The sequence below is a fragment of the Terrapene carolina genome, unplaced genomic scaffold (genome assembly GCF_002925995.2).
Source record: "Terrapene carolina triunguis isolate 2854851 unplaced genomic scaffold, T_m_triunguis-2.0 Scaffold172, whole genome shotgun sequence".
NCBI classification, from domain to species: domain Eukaryota; kingdom Metazoa; phylum Chordata; order Testudines; family Emydidae; genus Terrapene; species Terrapene triunguis.
In genome coordinates, this window is record NW_020664523.1 from 1,150,851 (window position 1) to 1,170,543 (window position 19,693).

A 19,693-nucleotide genomic window follows, 5' to 3' on the forward strand; every position below is an offset into this window, starting at 1 on the left:
CCCGCCCCCCCATCGTCCCCCCTAGCCTCTACCTCGACCACCCCTGCTGGAGCGCCGGGTAACAAGGTGACCTCCGCTGCTGCCACGTCCCTCGTCCCCTCTGACCCTGGGGGAATCCCCCCAGCTGGCAGGAAGGGCCAGGGCACAAAGAAGGGTAAAGGCCCCGCTAAAAAAGCCAGACCCTCCATGGCAGGGGGTGCCCCCACTGCTGCGGCCCTGCAACCGGCCGCAGCGTCCCTCCCTGCTGTTCCCTCCACCAGCTCTGTGGGAGTCCCGCCCCCAGGGCATACGCCCAGGTGGCGGCGGCGGCCCCCCTGCGTGCCGCTACGTCATCTCCCCCATCCACCACCTCCGCTACCATCTATAGCGGCCGGGGCCCCTTCCCCACCTTGACCAGGAAGCACGGCGTCCGTTGCCTCCTGGTACCCGCTTCATCCCACGTGGAGACCTACGTGCGGGCGTTGGCGAGGGTGGTGGGGCCCACGGCCATTGTGGCGGCCTCCAAGATGTACGGAAAGGTCGTCTTCTTCCTAGCATCGGAGGCCGCCGCCCAGGAGGCAGTGGAGAAGGGCCTGGCGGTGGGGGGCGTGTACGTCCCCCTGGAGCCGCTAGAAGACCTGGGCGCCCGACTGGTCCTGACTTCTGTCCCTCCCTTCCTTCCAAATGCCACCTTGTTATCCGCCCTCTCTACCCTGGGGAGGCCGATCTCTGTGGTCAGCCCTCTCCCATTGGGCTGCAAAGACCCCGCCCTCCGTCATGTCCTCTCGTTCCGCCGGCAGGTACAGTTACAACTGCTGCCGGCGGCACGTGACGGTGAGGCACTCGAGGGGTCCTTCTTGGTCCCCTACCAGGGGTCCCACTACCGGGTGCATTATTCAACAGGGGAGGCCCGGTGCTACCTCTGCCGGGCGATGGGACACGTCCGAAGGGACTGCCCCTTGGCCCGGCACGGAGGGACATCCGGGACCCCCGAGGCCCAGCAGGGCGCCGGCCCTGTCATCGCCGGCGCCCCTAGCTGCCCGGCGCCCAAAGCCGCCCCTCCTCCTTTCCGGCCCACCAACGCTCCCGCTCGGGCCCAAGGGGTATCTCCCCCAGTGCGCCTAGACGAGCGGGAAGGCCCCGCCTCTGCTGCCTGCGATGTGGCGGGGCCTGTGGAGGAGGGTGAGGTAGGGATATCGCCGGGCATAGAAGAGGGCATGCCCCAGGGAGAATCCTCCCTCCTACATGCTACCCCACCATTGCCTCCCCGAGTCCCTAAGCCTTTGCCCTTGCTCCCTGACCCGACTCCTGTTAGCCAGCCCCCAGATGATGCCATGGAGGGCTGGCCCTTAGTACAGGGGAAGCGGAGCAAGCGAAAGGCTCGAGCTCCGCTCCTTCCATCTGATGCGGTAGCCCCCCGGAAGACCAGGAAGGGGGGGCACCGATGCTGAGCCTTCCGCTTTGCCCCCGGGTGGGTTTTGTCCACCGTTGCCAGCTGGGGAAGATGTGGCAGCATCGGAGGATAGCACTGCCCCTCCTCCGGAGTCCCTTCCTATGGAAGCCCCTGATGGAGCCCCTCTCGTCCCCTTACAATCTAAAGCCCCTGCAAGCACCAAGGCGAGCGTCGCTTCGGGTGCAGGCAGGGAGAGCCCTGGGGTGGTGGAAGGTGATCTCCCTTCCATGTATGAGGAGATCGAGGCCCTAGGTCTGACCCCGGTTACCCAGGGGGAGGACAACCCTCTGCCAGCGGGCCTCGATCTGAGCGACCTCACCTCGGCCCCCCTTTCCTCATGTTCCGTCCCCTTACCCACTGCTTCTGCTCCCGCCTCCGAGGAGCCCCTGGACTCTTCCACCAACCCGGCCGCAGATGGCACCCCACTAGCGGTCACCGAGCCTCTTGAGGCGACGGCCAGTGCCATGCAACCGGGACCCGAGTCACCACGGGACTCCCTCATGGCTGAGGGGCAGCTGACCTCCTTCCCGGGTGGGGGCCCCATCGTTGCTTCTCCACCTACGGATGCCGTGGCCTTACCATCTGCCTTGGAGCACGAGCCTGGCATCGTGGAGGGCCCACCTCCCTCCCCGCAAATCCCTGAGCCCATTTGCGGGGTGTTACCCCCCCACCCAGTGGCCTGGCTGCTGGGACCCCCGATCCCAATATCACCCCTTCCCCTGTCCCTATTCCTGATTCCAGCCCTACCCTTGACACCGACCCTGTCCCTATCCCCTCCACTTCCCGTGATGCTTTTGCCGCCCCTGGGGCTGTCTCCTTCCTTATCCCAGAGGACGACCCCCAAGGAGCGGCCTTTGTTTTTCCCTGTCCCGACCCACCAGGGGCTGCTAGTTTCCCTCCGCCGCCCCCCAGTGAGCAAGGATCTGAGGCAGGCCACGTGGCGTCGGCCCATCGGACGCCACGTCGAGGGTCTGCCCCCTGCTTGCCCGTCTCGGTGGGCCACGGGGTTGTGACAGGGGCCCCGCTAGGGGATAGCCATAGATCGGTAACCCCACCCTCCATACGCTGAGAGAGGAGCTACGGGAGTTCCTTGAGGACATCCGTGGCTCCCGCAACAAGGTACAGCTTGCACTCCAGCGATGGGGGGATTTTCATCAGATCCTCCGGGCCGCGAGGGCCCTCATGGGGGAGGGTAAGAGGACCGGGAGGCAGGCCGCCGCAGCCTACCAATGGGTCCGCCTCTTCCGTGACTCCTTAATCGCCCACGGGGTAGGTCACGGATTGTTGCGCGGCCCGACGGAGGCTGTGAGCGTCTCTGCCGGCGAGGATCCCCCCCCAGCCCTCCTCATGGCACCGATCATCTTTGCAACATTAAACACCTGGGGCTGTAGGATGGGTCTCCGCAGGAGCCAGGTGCTCTCCTTCCTTCGGGAGGGGGGGTACTCTGTGATTTTCCTGCAGGAGACCCATACGGATCCGGCCGCTGAAGCTAGCTGGCGGCTGGAGTGGGGGGACAGGGTCTATTTTAGCCACCTCACAGTTCGTACGGCTGGAGTGGCGACCCTGTTCTCCCCCGACCTACGGCCCGAGGTGCTGGGGGTCGCCGAGGCTGTGCCTGGCTGCCTGCTGCACCTCTGGGTCCGCATGGAGGGGCTTGTGGTTAATCTAGTCAACGTTTACGCCCCGACATTGGGCCCGGAGAGGTTGTGTTTTTATCAGCAGGCGTCCGCCTTCCTCGGCACCTTGGATCCTCGCGAGTGCCTGGTCCTGGGCGGGGACTTTAACGCCACCCTTGAGGAACGGGACCGCTCGGGGACCGAGCAGCACCAGGCCGCCGCGGATGTCCTCCGGGAGATCGTCGAACATCACTCCCTGATGGACATCTGGCGCGACCACCACCCGGATGACGTTTCTACATTCACTTTTGTCCGGGTGGAGGTCCATCGGTCGTACCACTCCCGGTTGGACCGCATCTATATGTCACGCTTCCACCTTTCCCGGGCCCACTCCTCCAGCGTCCGGCCGGCCCCTTTTTCAGATCACCATCTAGCCACTGTGACAGCCTCTCTCTGCGCGGAGAGGCCGGGGCCGGCCTATTGGCACTTTAATAATAGCTTGTTGGAGGATGTGGGCTTCGTGGCGTCCTTCCGGGAGTTCTGGCTGGCCTGGCGAGGGCAGCGGCGTGCCTTTCCCTCGGCGCGGCGGTGGTGGGACCTGGGGAAGGTGCGCGCCCGGCTCTTTTGCCGTGACTACACCCGGGGCGCCAGCTGATGGAGGGATGCGGCGATAGGGCAGTTGGAACGGGAGGTCTTAGAGCTGGAGAGGCGTCTGGCCGCCAGCCCCGGTGATCCATCCCTCTGCGGAGCATGCTGGGAGAAGCGGGAAGAGCTCCGGACCCTCGAGGACCATCGGGCCCGAGGTGCCTTTGTTCGATCCCGCATCCGCCTCCTTCGGGAGATGGATCGCGGCTCCCGCTTCTTCTACGCCCTGGAGAAAAAGAGGGGGGCCAAGAAGCACGTCACCTGCCTTCTAGCAGAGAACGGCAACCCCCTCACGGATCCGGCGGAGATGTGCGGGAGGGCCAGGGCCTTCTACGCACACCTTTTCTCCCCGGATCCGACCGATCCTAACGCTTGCAGAATGCTCTGGGATGAACTCCTGACGGTCAGCGCGGGCGACCGAGACCGGCTGGAGCTACCTCTCACTCTGGCCGAGTTCTCGGAAGCCCTCCGTCGCATGCCCACCAATAAATCTCCGGGCATAGACGGGCTGACCGTGGAGTTCTACCGCGTGTTTTGGGATGTCCTCGGCCCAGACCTTGTCACCGTCTGGGCTGAGTCCTTGCAGGGTGGGGTCCTCCCTCTTTCGTGCAGGCGAGCCGTGCTCACCTTATTGCCGAAGAAGGGGGACCTCCGCGATTTATGGAATTGGCGTCCCATCTCGCTCCTCAGCACGGACTATAAAATCGTAGCGAAGGCCATCTCGCTGCGGCTAGGGTCCGTGCTGGCGGACATGATCCATCCAGACCAGACCTACACCGTCCCGGGCCGCACCATCTTCGACAACTTGTATCTGGTCCGGGACCTCTTGGAACTCGGGTGTAGGGATGGTCTGCCGTTCGCCCTTCTGTCCCTGGATCAGGAGAAGGCGTTCGACAGGGTGGACCACGGGTATCTCCTGGGCACTCTGCGAGCGTTTGGCTTCGGGCCCCAGTTTGTGGGTTTTCTCCAGGTGCTGTACGCCTCCGCAGAGTGTTTGGTCAGGCTCAACTGGACCCTCACCGAACCGGTCAGCTTCGGGCGAGGAGTACGTCAAGGGTGCCCCCTCTCGGGCCAGCTGTATGCTCTGGCAATCGAGCCCTTCCTGTCTCCTCCGTAGGAGGTTGGCAGGGTTGGTGCTGCGGGAGCCGGAGCTGCGGCTGGTCCTGTCGGCGTACGCCGATGACGTGCTCCTTGTGGTCCAGGACCCGGGCGACTTGGTGCGGGTGGAGGCTTGCCAGACCATCTATTCGGCGGCCTCCTCCGCCCGGGTCAACTGGGTCAAGAGCTCTGGCCTGGTGGTAGGGGACGGGTGGCAGGCGAGCTCCCTCTCACCCGCGCTTCAGGCCATCCGGTGGAGCGCGGGTCCGCTGCTCTATCTCGGCGTTTACCTTTCTGCCACGCATCCGTCTCCGCCGGAGAACTGGCTAGGTTTAGAGGGCAGGGTGTCGGAGCGGCTCCGGAAATGGACAGGACTGCTCCGGTGTCTCTCCCTTCGAGGGAGAGCACTGGTGCTCAATCAACTAGTCCTGTCCATGCTCTGGTACCGGCTCAACACCCTGGTCCCGGCCCCGGGCTTCCTGACCACCCTCCGGACGTTGATTCTGGAGTTCTTTTGGTCAGGACTGCACTGGGTCTCTGCGGGGGTTCTCCATCTACCCCTGGAGGAGGGAGGGCAGGGCCTGAAGTGTCTGCACGCTCAGGTCCACGTCTTCCGCCTCCAGGCCCTGCAGAGGCTCCTTTATGGTGCAGGTAGTCCGGCATGGAGCGTATTGGCGCACGCCTTCCTGCGCCGCTTCCGAGGGCTCCGATATGACCGGCAGCTCCTTTGTCTCCATCTGAGAGGTCTTCCGCGAGGCCTCTCCGAGCTGCCGGTCTTCTACCAGGACCTCCTCCGGACCTGGAAACTGTTTTCAGTGACCAGGTCCGTGGCGGCCACCGTGGGGGCAGATCTCCTCGCGGAGCCCCTGCTACACAACCCCCAGCTTCGTGTGCAGGTGGCGGAGTCCCCCATGGTGCGCCAGAGGTTGGTCCTAGCAGAAGTCACCAAAGTCGGAGACCTCCTGGACTACGACCGAGGAGACTGGCTGGATCCCCTGACGCTCACTCAGTGCATGGGGCTCTCCAGACCTCGTACTCCCCGGTGCGTACTTCAGGAGGTGAGGGCCGCTTTGCCGCTCGCTGCTCGGGACTATCTCGACCGGGTCCTGCGAGAGGGCACGCCCCGCCCACCCTCCACTCCGAGCCCTCCAGACTTTTTCATCGGGCCCCTGCCCCGTGGACCCAACCAGCCCCCTCCCCGTCCATTCGCCATGAGCCGGCTGCACCATTTGCAGCTGGTTCTGTTCCGGACCGCGCCAAGGAAACATCTATACACGCTCGTGCTACATGTTCTTCATGTCCTCACCCTCGCGTCCCGCCCCAATACAAAGTGGCGGGACCTTTTGCCACCTCTGGAGGGTGAGGAGCCCCGGTGGGCCAGCCTTTATTCTGCTCTGATCCCGAAGCCCACCGGGGACATCAGTTGGCGGCTCCTTCACGGAGCCATGAGCACGGGCGTGTACTTGGCGTGGTTTACCCCTATCCCAGACACCTGCCCCTTTTGCGGCGTGAGGGAGACCCTGGCGCATGTTTACCTAGAGTGCGCCAGGCTGCAGCCCCTATTCCGGCTCCTCACAGATATTTTACTAAGATTTTGGTTGCACTTTTCTCCACACCTTTTTATTTATGCACTCCCTATCCGTCGCCCCACAAAGTTGCGGGACCTCCTGGTCAACCTCCTTCTGGCCTTAGCGAAACTGGCCATCTATAAAACCAGAGTGAGGAGGTTGGCCGATGAAGTTTCCTGTGACTGTGGGGCGTATTTCAGATCCTCCGTTCTTTCACGTATCCGGGCAGAGTTCCTCTGGGCGACGTCCACTGGCTCCCTTGACGCCTTCGAGGAGCAGTGGGCGCTGTCTGGGGTTCTCTGCTCGGTGTCCCCGTCTGGTTCGCTTCATTTGACCCTTTGACCTCACTCCTGTCCCTGTTCTTTTATTAGTTGTCCCCCGTAATTTTTTGGTCTCCAGGTCCTGTGGACCCCCCCTTAGGCTGAGGGGGATCCTTTAGCAGTGGGCGGGCTTCGCCCGCCCACTTCTTGGATCCCAATAGGTCTGGTCACTCAGGGAACAGAAACTACTCCTCCAGTGACCAGTATATTTGCCCTCTACCAGACTCCTGTACCCCACTGGTCTGGGTCTGTCACATGCTCTTAATGGAGCATGTGCCTCACACTGTGTCCTGGTGTTGATCCTTGCTCTCTTGTTTGTATTGGGAGGTGGCATCTTAGCCCCACACCTGCCTCTGCACTGGCCTAACCTCCTTTGTGAGCAGGTAAAGCCTCCTTAGGCCCAGAGCTCTGCAGCATTCTCTGCCAACTGCCCCTGATGAGCATGCAGCATCTGAGCCTTGGGTTCCCTAGGGGTTTGCTACAATTGCAGCCAGGGGTGGTGCAGACCATTGTACCCCAGTGCAGCTTAATCTAGCTTGAGGCAGGGTACACTGAACTGGTGTAAACAGCAGTTTGCCTATCTGCACTGAGGGGTCCACACTTGTGGCTGGTCCCTAATGCCTGGAATTGGGGCGCTATCTATATTCCCCCAGTGTAGATAGAGCCTTATTTAAATCTGTGTGGGGCCAGGAGCAGAGCCAGCCCCCCAGTACCCTTTTCCTTCTCTCTGTCCTGGTCTCAAGTTCCTCCATGGCTGGCACAGGGTAGGTCAGATGCAGAGGTTCTCCTGTCTGTCTTGGATATGGTCACCGATCAGGTTCATAAGGTGTTTCTTAGGGTACTGCCTTAGAGGTGAGGTGGTTGGGGCTTTTCCCCTGTTCTCTGAGTGGGGCTGTTGTTCTCTTTCTCCCCCCCCATCCACCCACCCCCACACACACACTCCTAAAACTTAATATTTCTGCTGCTAACAGAGGAAGCTGCTTCACTGGATGCCTCGTCCCCTTTACATCCCATACTCCAGTCACTTCTTTCCCATTTGTCTGTCGTCCCACTATTTGTCTGTCACTGCCAGAGGTGTGCTGCCCAGGCTGGGGCACGGAGTGGTTAGTGACAGCCATGTCACGATGCAGCAAGGCTCATGGCTACCGGAGCTATAGTTGCTACTGTGGTTGTAGCACTGTTTGCCAGTCCAGACTGACCAAACCAGAAGCCCTGCCTATGCTTCAGATGTTACCATGTTGGAAGCATCCCCCTCTCTCCACCAACTGCCTCTTGTCTGTGTAGACTGGACCTGTTCACCTGTTGATACCCTGCGTGGCTTTGCCTAGAACAGAGTTCACTCAAAGAGCTTGTCTACACTAAGGAAATATTGTATCCCTTCTTCAGCATCCATGCGGCTGCACTGCCACTAGCACTGATGTACATGCTAATGCATGTGGGCCTCAGCTGATGCTAGTATTTACATCTTTGCAGATGCACCATTGCTAAAAAGCGGGTACAAAACTATCTTGTATAGATGCCAGCTCTGTCTGCTGTAAGAAAGGAGAGGTTGGCAGCAGCCTTCTGAAGTCTGTCAGAACCCTTACAAACTGCTGCTTCCAGCACGCCTCTCATTTGCAAAGAGACTGGGACCAAATTATGTGTAACTCTGTTGCCAAGTTGTGTGCCAGCCCTGCAAAGGTCAGGGCTGTTGCTGTTTTGATAGCATGGTTATAATGTGGATTGGGTCCAGCCTAGACAGAGAAGATAGGTTGTGTTCACAATGGGATTGAAATCTGTAGTGGAGACAGGTCCACTGACCACATACCTAGGTGGGCAGGTGGAGAGTCTGATGTGGGTTCTCAGTCTGTGGGTTGCAACCTGGTGCCACAAATAGAGCTGGGCAAAATTCTTTGGCTGCATCATTTATTTGCCACAAGATGCAGTTTAGGCTCAACCAAAACTATTCACAAATTGGGGTGGAATTTGGTGAATACTTTCGAACAAAAGAAAATGAAGACTTACTTTTTTTTGTTAAACTTTTGTTTAGAAATTTAGCTAGCCTTTTTTTTTTTTTTTTTTTTTTTAAACCAGGAAAATTCCTGAAAACAAAACAAAATGAAAAACAAAGAATTTTTTTGTTACAGGTCAAATTAAACATTTTGTTTGATCTGAAACATACATACCTGTATATAGAGAGATTTTTCAGATGTTTTAGGCATGGCAACCAAAAAATCAGTTTACCCTAGCTGTAGTTGTGGCCACTGGGCCCTTCCCATATGGCTAAATGGCAGGAGGGTCTGGCATAAACAGCCTGAGGACTGGTCCATGAGCACCATCTAGAGCAGCGGTTCTCAAACTGTGGGTTGGGACCCCAAAGTGGGTTGCGACCCCATTTTAATGGGGTTACCAGGGCTGGCTTAAACTTGCTGGGGTCCAGGGCCGAAGCTTGAGCCCCACTGCCCGGGGCCGAAGCCCAAGGGCTTCAGTCTGGGGTGGCGGGGCTCTGGTTACAGGCCCCCTGCCTGGGGCTGAAGCCCTTGGGCTTCTGCTTTGTTCCCCCTCCCCAACCAGGGTGGTGGGGCTCGGGTGGATTCAGGCTTTGGTCCCCCTCCTGGGTCGTGTAGTAATTTTTGTTGTCAGAAGGAGGTTGTGGTGCAGTGAAGTTTGAGAACCCCCGATCTAGAGCATGTTGCCAGGATGCTGCTGTAGCAGTTTAACTGTTCGAATCCTGTTGGTCTGTAACCATTGGGAGAAGTTAAATGTGGTTACAAGTCATGGCAGTGCCATGACTCTCTGCTCTTGAGTTAACCCAAGTGTTACAACTGATCAAAGACTAACTGTGCCGTGTGCGAGGCATGGGGCATTGTCCAGGCTTAGTGCTCACTGTTAGATACAATGGGTTAAAAATCTACAAAGAAACCTGACTGTCCTGATCAGCTCATTTGCACTTCCTTTCTCAAGGCTGGTGGCACTACAGTGAGCAGGTAAAGCTAATAAGCCTCTAGAGTGTTTAGTGCTCTACAGAAATTAACCCATAAAGATAAGGTGGGTAAGTATTAACTTCTTGGCTTCCCCATCTGTAAAATGAGGGTAAGTGACTTCCCCAAGGCTGCAGAGGGGTTGGTGTCCGAGTCAGGCTTAGAGAGTTCCTGATTCCAGTGCTGCACAGCTGTTAATAAAACCCACAGAGTAACACCTCCCTGTGTCATGGCCAGCGTGCTCCAGCTGCCATTCTTCTCCTGCCCTCTTCTGCTGATCTAGCCCCTTGTTAAAGCTGCCCTAGGAAGACCCTCTCTCATCAAGCTTCCAAAGAGCCACGTATAGTAACTCAAAGGGAAGGCTGCAGAGTGCTGCCCTCTCTGCTCTGTCCCCTCTAGGCCTCAGTGTGTGTGAAATCTCTGGAGCATTAAGTAGTTCTCTTGTGCTGGATTAATCAAGCAATGAACTAGTGTATAAAATCCTGCAGTGCTTGAAGGCCCATGTAATTAATCTTGGCTGCAGCATATGCGCCCAAGTGTAAGTCCTAGTCAGTTAGGGTTCTGATGCCTTGCAGCCTCTACACAAATTCCTGAGAGATTAGAGGCTATTAAATAGCCATCAATTCCCCTCCCAGTCCTATTCACCTGTGGTGGGGCCAGAGGACTGCTTGTCCCTTCTAAGCACAGTAGGCAGCAGCACTGACTGGAGGCTGAGAGTTAACAAGGATTTAAAACTCTCCCAAGCAGGACAGGGCCCCAGACACTGTTCTGGATAAATTGTAATGTGCTGAAGTCTAAAGCCTTCCAGAACGAATGTTGGTTTCTTGCAGATGTCAACATGTACATCCCGTCCAAGCTGTTCCAGGCCTCCCAGCCTTCAGTGCACTTGCTGGGCTCCACCCACACACCCGAACAGGACAGCCAGGTGACCCTGAGCTGGGAGTGGGGTGGGTACTGGGGGTGCTGAACACATTCTGGCTCGAGAGTCAACTGCCTGGCTCCTAACAGTGTCCAGTGTGCCAGCTAGGACGTACACAGACTGCTGCCCTGGGGTGGAGCAGCAGAATCCATGGGGGGGGGGAGTGGTCTGGGTGTCACCTGGGAACAGCTAGAGACATGGATAGTTCTGTTAGCCAGCTGCTCTCCACAGCCCTGTGACCCACTGGCTGCAGGAAACTCAAGAGCAGGAGTGGAGCAAACTGTAGCAGACAGGCAAGCGGGTAGAAGCCCTGGCCTTGACAGAGCAGGGTCCACTGGGGAAGAAGGGAAGTGCTGCAGCTCTGGCATGTAACATGAGGGGGCAGTGGAGGTGAATCTGCAAGGAGCAGGCGTGGGGCAGGAATCTGCCCACACTAGAGAGGAGGATACGTTGGGTGAGGAGTTATTAGCAGAGCATCCTGGCTCATAAGCAAGCTCAGCAAGCAGAATGCTGTCCCAGCCCCTAGCAGTGGGGTGGGTCCTTCTTAGTGGAGATGGCCAAGACGTTAGCTGGTGCCATGGCTCTGGCCAGCTTTAGGAGAAGGCATTAACCAGGGAAGAGCAGAGCCAAGGGCCAAGTCATCTGCCCCAAGTGGGGTGCCCTGAGATTCTAGAGCAGGGGTTGGGACAACAGCTAGAGCTCTAACATGGAACCTTAGTGACCTCTCCTCCTCCAGATTCCCTCACTCCACACCATGGTAAATCTCCCTCGAGACAAGGCTGGAAACGTGGACTGCAAGGCCCTGGTGGATCAGCTGCGAGAGTGCCCCACCCTACAGGAGCAGGCTGACCTTCTTTACATGCTTCACACCCTCAAGTAGGAGCGCGGCCGGCCCCCAGCCTGCATTACCCAGGAAGCCCTTTATATTGCTTTGCTCCTGGCTTTATCTTCCTAATCGTGGCATTACCACCCCCAATGAGAAGCCTAGGTGTTGCCCACTCAGGAGAGGCGAGATGGCTAGCTCCCTGTGTTTCAGCCTTTATAACTAGGCTGGGAAATGTTTGCCAGATGGGAGGCTGGTGTGAGTGTCTGAAAAAATGCCCTTAGCATGGATTCACCTCTTAGCCATTTTGATAAATGATCATAGCAATGTAGAGCCGACAGGGACCTTGAGAGGTCATCTAGTCCAGCCCCCTGCACTGAGGCAGGACCACATAAACCTAGACCATCCCTGAAGGGGTTTGTCAAACCTGTTCTTAAAAACCTCCAATGACAGGGGTCCCACAACCTCCCTAGGTCACCTGGTCCAGTGCTTTTGTGTTAGCACCTCTAATGAGATCTGGGCCTTGTTGTGCACATGTAATAAGAGATTCAGAATTTGCTGTCTCTAAAAGGATTAGTTGGGTACAGTTCTCAAGAGCTGGTGCTTCCAAACAGGTAGCTCCATTGCATTCCCTCAGCCCTGTGCATTGCTGAGCATACTATTTACTAGCTCAGAGAGCATCCCCCTCCACTGGAATGTTATCATAGTGTTCATTCTGAACAGTCAAGTGTTACTCTGTAATGGTGCTGCTGCAGAGTTTGTGGGGGCTGGGTAAATAATCCTGCTCACATAGCCTTTGCTGTGACCTGGCATCTCCTTGAACACAGGGGGCTTGACTGGGACACGGAGATCGATGGTCAACCTGGTGCTACGGTCAAGGACCTCCTCACTGAGCTATATGTCAACGTGGGGGCTACCCAACAGTGGGCCCTGATCCGCTACATCTCCGGGATCTTGAAAAAGAAGGTGGAAGCTCTCGATGAGGTGAGGACTGGGCACAGGGGCCTTGCTCTGATCCCTGGCCCGGCCTGTGGGACGAGGCAGGAAATGGGCAAATCAATGCCTGACTTCACAACTACCTCTGAGAAACGACTTACCTGTAAGAGTCCTCTGCATCTAGAAAGGACCTTTCCATCTGGAGAGGTGGCCACTGAAATGCCAGACTGTCTTTCTTATTGTTTTCCCACTTCATGGCAAGTACGAAGGTTGCTTAAATTTCTGAGACGCCATAGGGACGTACTGATTTATGCGCTCACTTAGAAGTACGTGGCCTGAATGTCCATGGCTCCGACAGCTGGAATGGGGAGCGCTGGGCCCTGCTTAAAGCCTGGCCCATCGTGGTTTGGATTTGCAGACTGTACAGAAAATCCTGCTCTGGGGGCGGGGGATAGGAGAGGACTTGGGGGATCTCACACCAAGCTGAGTCCATTACAATCCCTGCAGTGAAGATGGAACTCCAGAAAATAGTCCAAAAGCCACCCTGCTTGTCTTAGAGGTGTGCATGAAGCTCTCGCTGGGAGGGAGGGAGCGCACTTGTAAGGCCACTGTGGGTCTGTGGCTGTTAAGCATCCATAACCAAGTGTGTGATGGTATCTCTGTCTAGGCCTGCACTGACCTCCTGTCTCATCAGAAGCACTTGACAGTGGGGCTGCCTCCAGAGCCTCGGGAGAAGACGATCTCTGCGTGAGTTCAGTGCCTTTTGCCTCAGTGTACCAAGGGGGCCGAAACCATTGCATTAGTCAGCCTGATTCCGGGGGTCAACTTTGCAGTGGTGGGGAGGGGGAACAGGCTCCACCCACCTCTGAGGCTCCGCCTCTCCCTGTCCCTAGGAAAGAGGCCACTGCTCTCCCAGGCTGGATCTGTATGAGCTCCCTCTCCCCTGAGCTTCGCTAGTTGTGCACATCGTGCTGTACATAGTGACCTCAAGCAGGTGGGGCAATATGTGGGGGCTGTCTAAAGTCAGGCGAAGGGGCATTAGCCATGCGTTGAGGGGCTGTAGATCATGCCTGCCCTGTGTCTGTGTGTACTGGGATCTCCCCTTTATTCCCATTGTCTCCTCAGCCCTGTCCCGTATGAGGAGCTCACCCACCTGATTGACGAAGCCAGTGAGAAGAACATGAGCGTCTCGATCCTGACTCAGGTGACAGGGCTGAGTCCAGCCGGTTTCCAGGCAGCCTGTCCATGCCCTCACAGGCCAGAGGATGCGCCTGTCCCACTGGGCGGCTGCCTTGTGACCCGTGTCTCCTTGCTTTTCCCGTTCAGGAAATCATGGTCTACCTGGCCATGTACATGCGTACCCAGCCCGCCCTCTTTGCTGAGATGTTCCGCCTTCGCATTGGGCTCATCATCCAGGTGATGGCAACGGAGCTGGCACACTCCTTGCACTGCTCAGGTACCCAGCCTGAGTCCGGTGTCCAAATAGTCAAGACAGACAAAGGGTGGGAGCATTCCTCTTAACTCCCAGCCTGCATGTGGCTGACTGGGGGCCCCCGGTGTACGGAACACCCAGGCTTTGTTGCATGTTGCCTCACAACTGGCCGAATAGCAGAGTGTCTACCTTTTTTCTGACACAAACAAGGTGGGTGAGGTGTCCAGCCCAGTATCTCATCCCAGCCAAACCTTCCCTGGGTAGGAAAGGGCTGTGATAACAAACTGTCCCTCAAGCTTTCACTGCAAGACCTCTGGAGTATCTAGGGGAATCTCCATGGGCCCATGTATGTGGGCACCTTGTGTCTGAGTAATGTGGTTATACCAGTGGTTCTCAACTGGAGCCCATGGCCCAATTCGTACTAAGCTGCGGCCCAGCTCAGCTGTGTGCTAAAGGCCATGGGCTCCGGTTGAGAATCACTGGTATAATCACATTACTGGTTATACAGTCAAACTTGCTGTGTAGTTGGGGCCAATACAATAAAACCGCTGGGGGAAATACGAAAGGGAGATGTCTAGCTAGTAGACTCACTAACAGGGCTGGCTCCAGGCACCAGCGGAGGAAGCACGTGCCTGGGGCAGCAAAAATGGTAGAGCCGGACCTGCTCACTAAGTGCTTGATAGTAGTAAAAATATAGCAAGTCCTGCTCACCAGCTCGGCCACTTTCTTACATTTGGTTTTTTTTTTTTCTTTTCTGTTTAAAATCTTGGCTACCTGTTCAAATAGGTCTGAATCCTCACTGTGCACTCGGCTAGCTTGTTGGATCCTGAGAGAGATTGGGGTGTGAATAGCTTTGTTTGATTTTTAGGGTGGTGTGAAACTGTTCCTCACTTTGAAGGGACACAGTCAGCCTAAGTTACACTTGGATTGGGAAACTATTGGCCTTGCAAGTGTTACAAGGAAATACCTAAGACCAGAGTGGAGGGATGACACAGAGCAGTGGCTCTCACCTTTCCAGACTATTGTACCCCCTTCAGGAGTCTGATTTGTCTTGCGTATCCCCCAGTTTCACCTCACTTAAAATTTACTTGCTTACAAAATCGGACATAAAAATACAAGTGTCACAGCACACTGTTACTGAAAAAATTCCGACTTTCTCATTTTTTACCATGTAATTATAAAATCAGTCAATTGGAATATAAATCTTGTACTTACATTTCAGCGTACAGTATATAGAGCAGTATAAACAAGTCATTGTCTGTATTAAATTTTAGTTTAGTACTGACTTCGCTAGTGCTTTTTATGTAACCTGTTGTAAAACTAGGCAAATCTCTAGATGAGGTGATGTACCCCCTGGAAGAACTCTGCGTACCCCCAGAGGTACATGTACCACTGGCCTAGAGTATAGGCCACTAGCCTGGAACTTCAGAGAACCAGGTTCAATTCCTGCTGTGCCACAGACTGTGTGTGACCCTGGGCAAGTCACTTAGGCCAGGTCTGCACTTAAATTTTAGGTTAACAAAGCTACATCATTCAGAAGTGGTGAAAAAATCCAACCCCCTGAGCTCCATACCTATGCCAACCTAACCTCCAGCATACACAGCTAGGTCAACAGAAGAATGCTTCAGGGCCGCCCAGAGGGGGGGGGGGGGGGAAAGTGGGTCAATTTGCCCCAGGCCCCCACGAGAATATAGTATTCTATAGTATTGCAACTTTTTTTTATGGAAGGAGCCCCTGAAATTGCTTTGCCCCAGGCCCCCTGAATCCTCTGGGCTGTCCTGGAATGCTTCCATCCACCTAGCGACTTGGGGAGGAGGTGGTCCTACAGTCATGGAAAAACCCTTCCCTTACGTAGGTTACGTCTACGCTATGGGTTTATGCCATAGCTATGCTGCTATAGTCCCTGTAGTGTAGACATGCCATTAGTCTTTCTGCGTCTCAGTTCCCCATCTGTAGAATGGGGAGAATACTCTACTTCACAGGTTTGTTGTGGTGAAAATACAATAAAAATTGTGAGGTGCTCAGAGATAATGGGGGCCATATAAGTACCTTGGATAGACTGATCCCAAAAGAACAGGTTTCTCTAAGCATTTGCACATTTCACAGCATAGTCAGTTTCCCTGTTTCCTGGATGGTTTTGTGGATTTTTTGCACAGTGATTGGGGGAGAGGGTGGACAGAGTAGAGTGATTTCATTTGGCCAGGGGCTGTGAGGGAAATATAGCACCTGCACCATTCTTCCCTCCTGTGTCTGTAATCGACTGGATATCAGGCTGACAGTATCGCTTAGCCATATCTGTTCTCTTCTGGGGAGGCAGAGCAGGATGAGATCTCAAGTGCTTCATTAATAAATCCTGGTGTGCAACTAATGTATGGAAACACCTAGATTCACTTGTGCCCCTTGAGCCAGGAACCTCCCTTACTAGAACTTCCTCTATGAATCCTCCCTTCTCCACTAATGTTGTAGATTGTAACCTGGGAGGGGAAGGAGGTGACCTTGTTGGCAGTCTCCCTTCCAATTAATCTCTGATCTCTAGCTGAAGAAGCCACCGAGAGCTTGATGAACCTCAGTCCTTCAGATATGAAGAGTCTTCTACACCACATTCTCTCTGGCAAGGAGTTCGGAGTGGAGAAGAGCGGTGAGTCTGTCTGATTAAGCTGAAATCTTGAAGTGGCTGCCTCTAAAATGATGAGAGATGAAACTGCACCATAACCACCCTCTGGTCTGGCCTTAGTCTCATTTCCAGCAACTCAGAGGTGTCCATTCCTCTGATGTCCCAGGCACATGCATCTTGCCATAACTTATTCTGGGCTGCAATGTCCTTCACACACCAGTGTCGTGGCTGTTGGCATCCTGAGAGACCCTGGTTGGTCATCCTCATTGTCCATTGCAGTTCAGGCTGCCTGAACACATACAGGCATGTGTCTGAGCCCAGTCCAGAATCCAGTATTAAAATAACTCCCCCTCCTCTGGTGGTGAAACAGGCCCTGCCAGTGCATGGAGTGGGCATTAGTCAGGGATGACAGGACCGCCACTGGTGATAGAAGAAACTCCTCCTTCCGTGGCAGTAGTTTCTGTAGTTATGAGCTTCTGAGAAGGTTAAAGCAGGGGCACCCCAGGTCCTGCTCACTGGAGGTGCTATAAGAAGGGCCTTGGGAGCACGAGGTGCCCTGACTGTCGCTGAGTCTGTGTCCTCGGAGCCCTGGCAGTGAATTCTGACTGTACCGATCCCCTCCTCCCTTGCAGTGCGTTCTGTTGATTCAGCCCTAACCCCCGCTATTTCCATCCACGAGGTTGGCGCCGTCGGAGCGACTAAAACAGAGCGAGCTGGGATAGTGAAGCTAAAGAGTGAGATCAAACAGGTGTGTGTTGGTGGGGGGAGGGGTGTGTTTGGGGAGAGGCTGGGATGTTGAGGGGGTGGGGGTTGGGCTATGTGTGAGCCTGCTGGAGTGCCGGGTGGGGCTGTGGAGGACACTGATTGGGGATAGCTGTGGGATGGGCTGTGGGCATTTTATCGGTATATTGATTTTGCTTGTGTTTTAGAAGGCCATAGGTCAGGGGTGGGCAAACCTTTTGGCCTGAGGACCACATTGGGTTTCTAAAATTGTACAGAGGGCCGGTTAGGGGAGGCTGTGCCTCCCCAAACAGTCAGGCGTGGCCCGGCCCCCGCCCCCATCTGACCCCCACCTGCTTCTCGCCCCCTGATGGCCCCCTGGGACTCCTGCCCCATCCAACCCCCCCCGTTCCCTGAAAGCCCCTGGAACCCCTGACCCTGACTGCCCCCCGCCACCCCATCCAACCCCTCCTCTCATTCCTGACTGCCCCCCGGGACTCCTGGCCTATCCAACCACCCCTTCTCCCTGTCCCCTGATCGCCCCTGGAACTCCTGCCCCTGGCTGCCCACCACCACCCCATCCAATCCCCCCTCTCCTTCCTGACTGCCCCCTGGGGACCCCTGCCCCCATTCAATCCCCCTGTTCCCTGCCTTCTGACTGCCCTGACCCCTATCCACACCCCCACCCCCTGACCACCACCCCAAACTCCCCTGCCCTCTATCCAACCCCCACCCCCCCGCCCCCTTACCGCACTGCCTGGAGCACCGGTGGCTGGCGGCACTACAGCCGCACCGCCCAGATCACCGGGACAGGCAGCTGGAGCCAGCCACGCCACTGCGCAGCACAGAGCACTGGGTCAGGCCCCAGCTTTGCAGCTATGCTGCCCCAGGAACTTGCAGCCCCACCGCCCAGAGCATTGTGCCGGTGGAGAAGCTGTATAGTAGCAAGGCATGTGTGCACCCCACTGACCTCTGCTGGATGGGATGAGAACTACCCAGCTGTCATGGGCCCTGTCCTGCTAACAGCTACTGAGAGTTTCTCCTCTTAGCTCTAGTGGCAGGGGTGGGGACTGCGCTTCCGTAGCGAGAGGATCAGGGCTTTATCCCCACCATTGGCAGGAAATTCCCAGTAGCTAGTGTGCAGCATCGTGTGGACACCTGTTCCCGGCGTGCTCTGGTATCTCTCCAGAAGAGCATCTGGGTTTCTTCTCGTCCACCTGACTCTGCAGGCCCGCTCCTGTACCCTCCCCTGCACACTTGCTAGTGGGCTGCTGAGCCAAGCTTAGGATTCCCTTGAGACGGCAGTAACAGAGTCACTAAGCGGACATTTCCGGGGCTACTCTTTAACCCTGCCTCTCCCTGGGTCCTTGGCTCCAGCATTGCATCCAAGGTATAAAGAAAACTAGGAATCCTGCGTCCTGGGGTATATTTCACTGTGGAACCTGTGGTGCATCTGTCTTCTGTGTACTCTGAACTCAGCAGCCTGGCAGCCTGCTGTGCTCCTGTGCGAGCAGGTTGCCACGAAGGGTGAGGGACGGCACACAACATGTGCTCCCCTGGTGACTCTGCTGTAGGGCTTGTTTGTGTGGAAAGCCAGGTTAGCCCGAGGTGTGAATCTGGACCAATGTTAAGTGCACTGGTGTGTGCATCCACACATCCACTTGTGGATTTCAGTTTGGCTTAAGCTGGCTGGGAACAGACTTAAGTTAAACTGAAATAAGCTTGTCAATGCAAACCTCTGGATGGCCTTTCACATGTAGATAGACCCTTAGATTAAGAGGAGAAGTCAAACGAGCAAACATGCAGGTGGTTCTGATGCAACAATCTGCTCTTTGAATGTAAGTGGAAAAGCCATGAGGATTGGCGGTGAAGCTGGGCTCGTAAGAGGAAGGACGGCCCACTGGTTAGGGCACTGAGCCACAGGACTCCCAGATTCCATTCCTTGCTCTGCCAGAGAAAATCACTCAGTTCCCCATGTGTACAATGGGGATATACCCCTACCCTGTGGTTAGCGATGGAGACGTTCTGAGGAGGGCCATGGAAGTACCTTAGACAGAGACGCAGGCCTCGGAGTGAAGGGGGTGGAAGGGAACGGAGATGTAAGTTATGTAGCTAACTGCACTGTGGTCACCAGCCAGACTCTTCCTTAGGCTGTGGAATGCAGCACAGCTGTATTGCTGCCCCAATCACATTGTCTGTATTGTGATCTCCTTTTTATCTTTCAGCAACTGGATAAACATAGGCAGTCTCTGAGGGAGAGTAAGGTGAAACCACCAGTGTTCCCTTCAAGCCTTAGCTTACTTCAGCAACCTTGAGCACCCAGAAAGCTTCTGAGCATGCATGAGCTAACAGGCTTGTTTCAAGCTGTAGCAAGTGAGCTGGCTTCCCCTCTGACAGCTTAGGGTTTGGGGCTCAGCTCTCCGGCTGGAGGTACCGTGAGCTACAGTTGGGTCACTTGAAATGACTAACCAGCAAACTACAGTCCAGTGCTGTGAGCAAGAGGCTCTTCGGTGGGGTTGTGACTGTGTCTTGTGTTCCCTGAGCTCTCGACTGGCAGTGACTTGTTGCCTGGGAAGCTGTGAAGAGCGGATGGGATCCAGTGTTGGGTCT

General features: G+C 55.9%; 1 protein-coding gene across 3 annotated transcripts in view; it reads left to right on the forward strand.

The window, feature by feature from the left end:
- The window catches only part of PHKA1 (phosphorylase kinase regulatory subunit alpha 1), an 88,692-nt gene that overhangs the window by 59,813 nt on the left and 9,186 nt on the right, over positions 1–19,693 (forward strand). For 2 of the 3 annotated variants that reach the window (XM_024199390.1, XM_024199382.2), the window contains exons 20-26: positions 10,470–10,564; positions 11,295–11,434; positions 12,209–12,365; positions 12,985–13,064; positions 13,443–13,521; positions 13,644–13,773; positions 16,286–16,387. In XM_024199390.1, the coding sequence (XP_024055158.1) occupies positions 10,470–10,564; positions 11,295–11,434; positions 12,209–12,365; positions 12,985–13,064; positions 13,443–13,521; positions 13,644–13,773; positions 16,286–16,387 (783 nt within the window). Of the gene's footprint in view, positions 1–10,469; positions 10,565–11,294; positions 11,435–12,208; positions 12,366–12,984; positions 13,065–13,442; positions 13,522–13,643; positions 13,774–16,285; positions 16,388–16,995; positions 17,112–19,693 lie in introns of all 3 variants that reach the window. The other variant, XM_024199347.1, reaches the window with a different exon arrangement.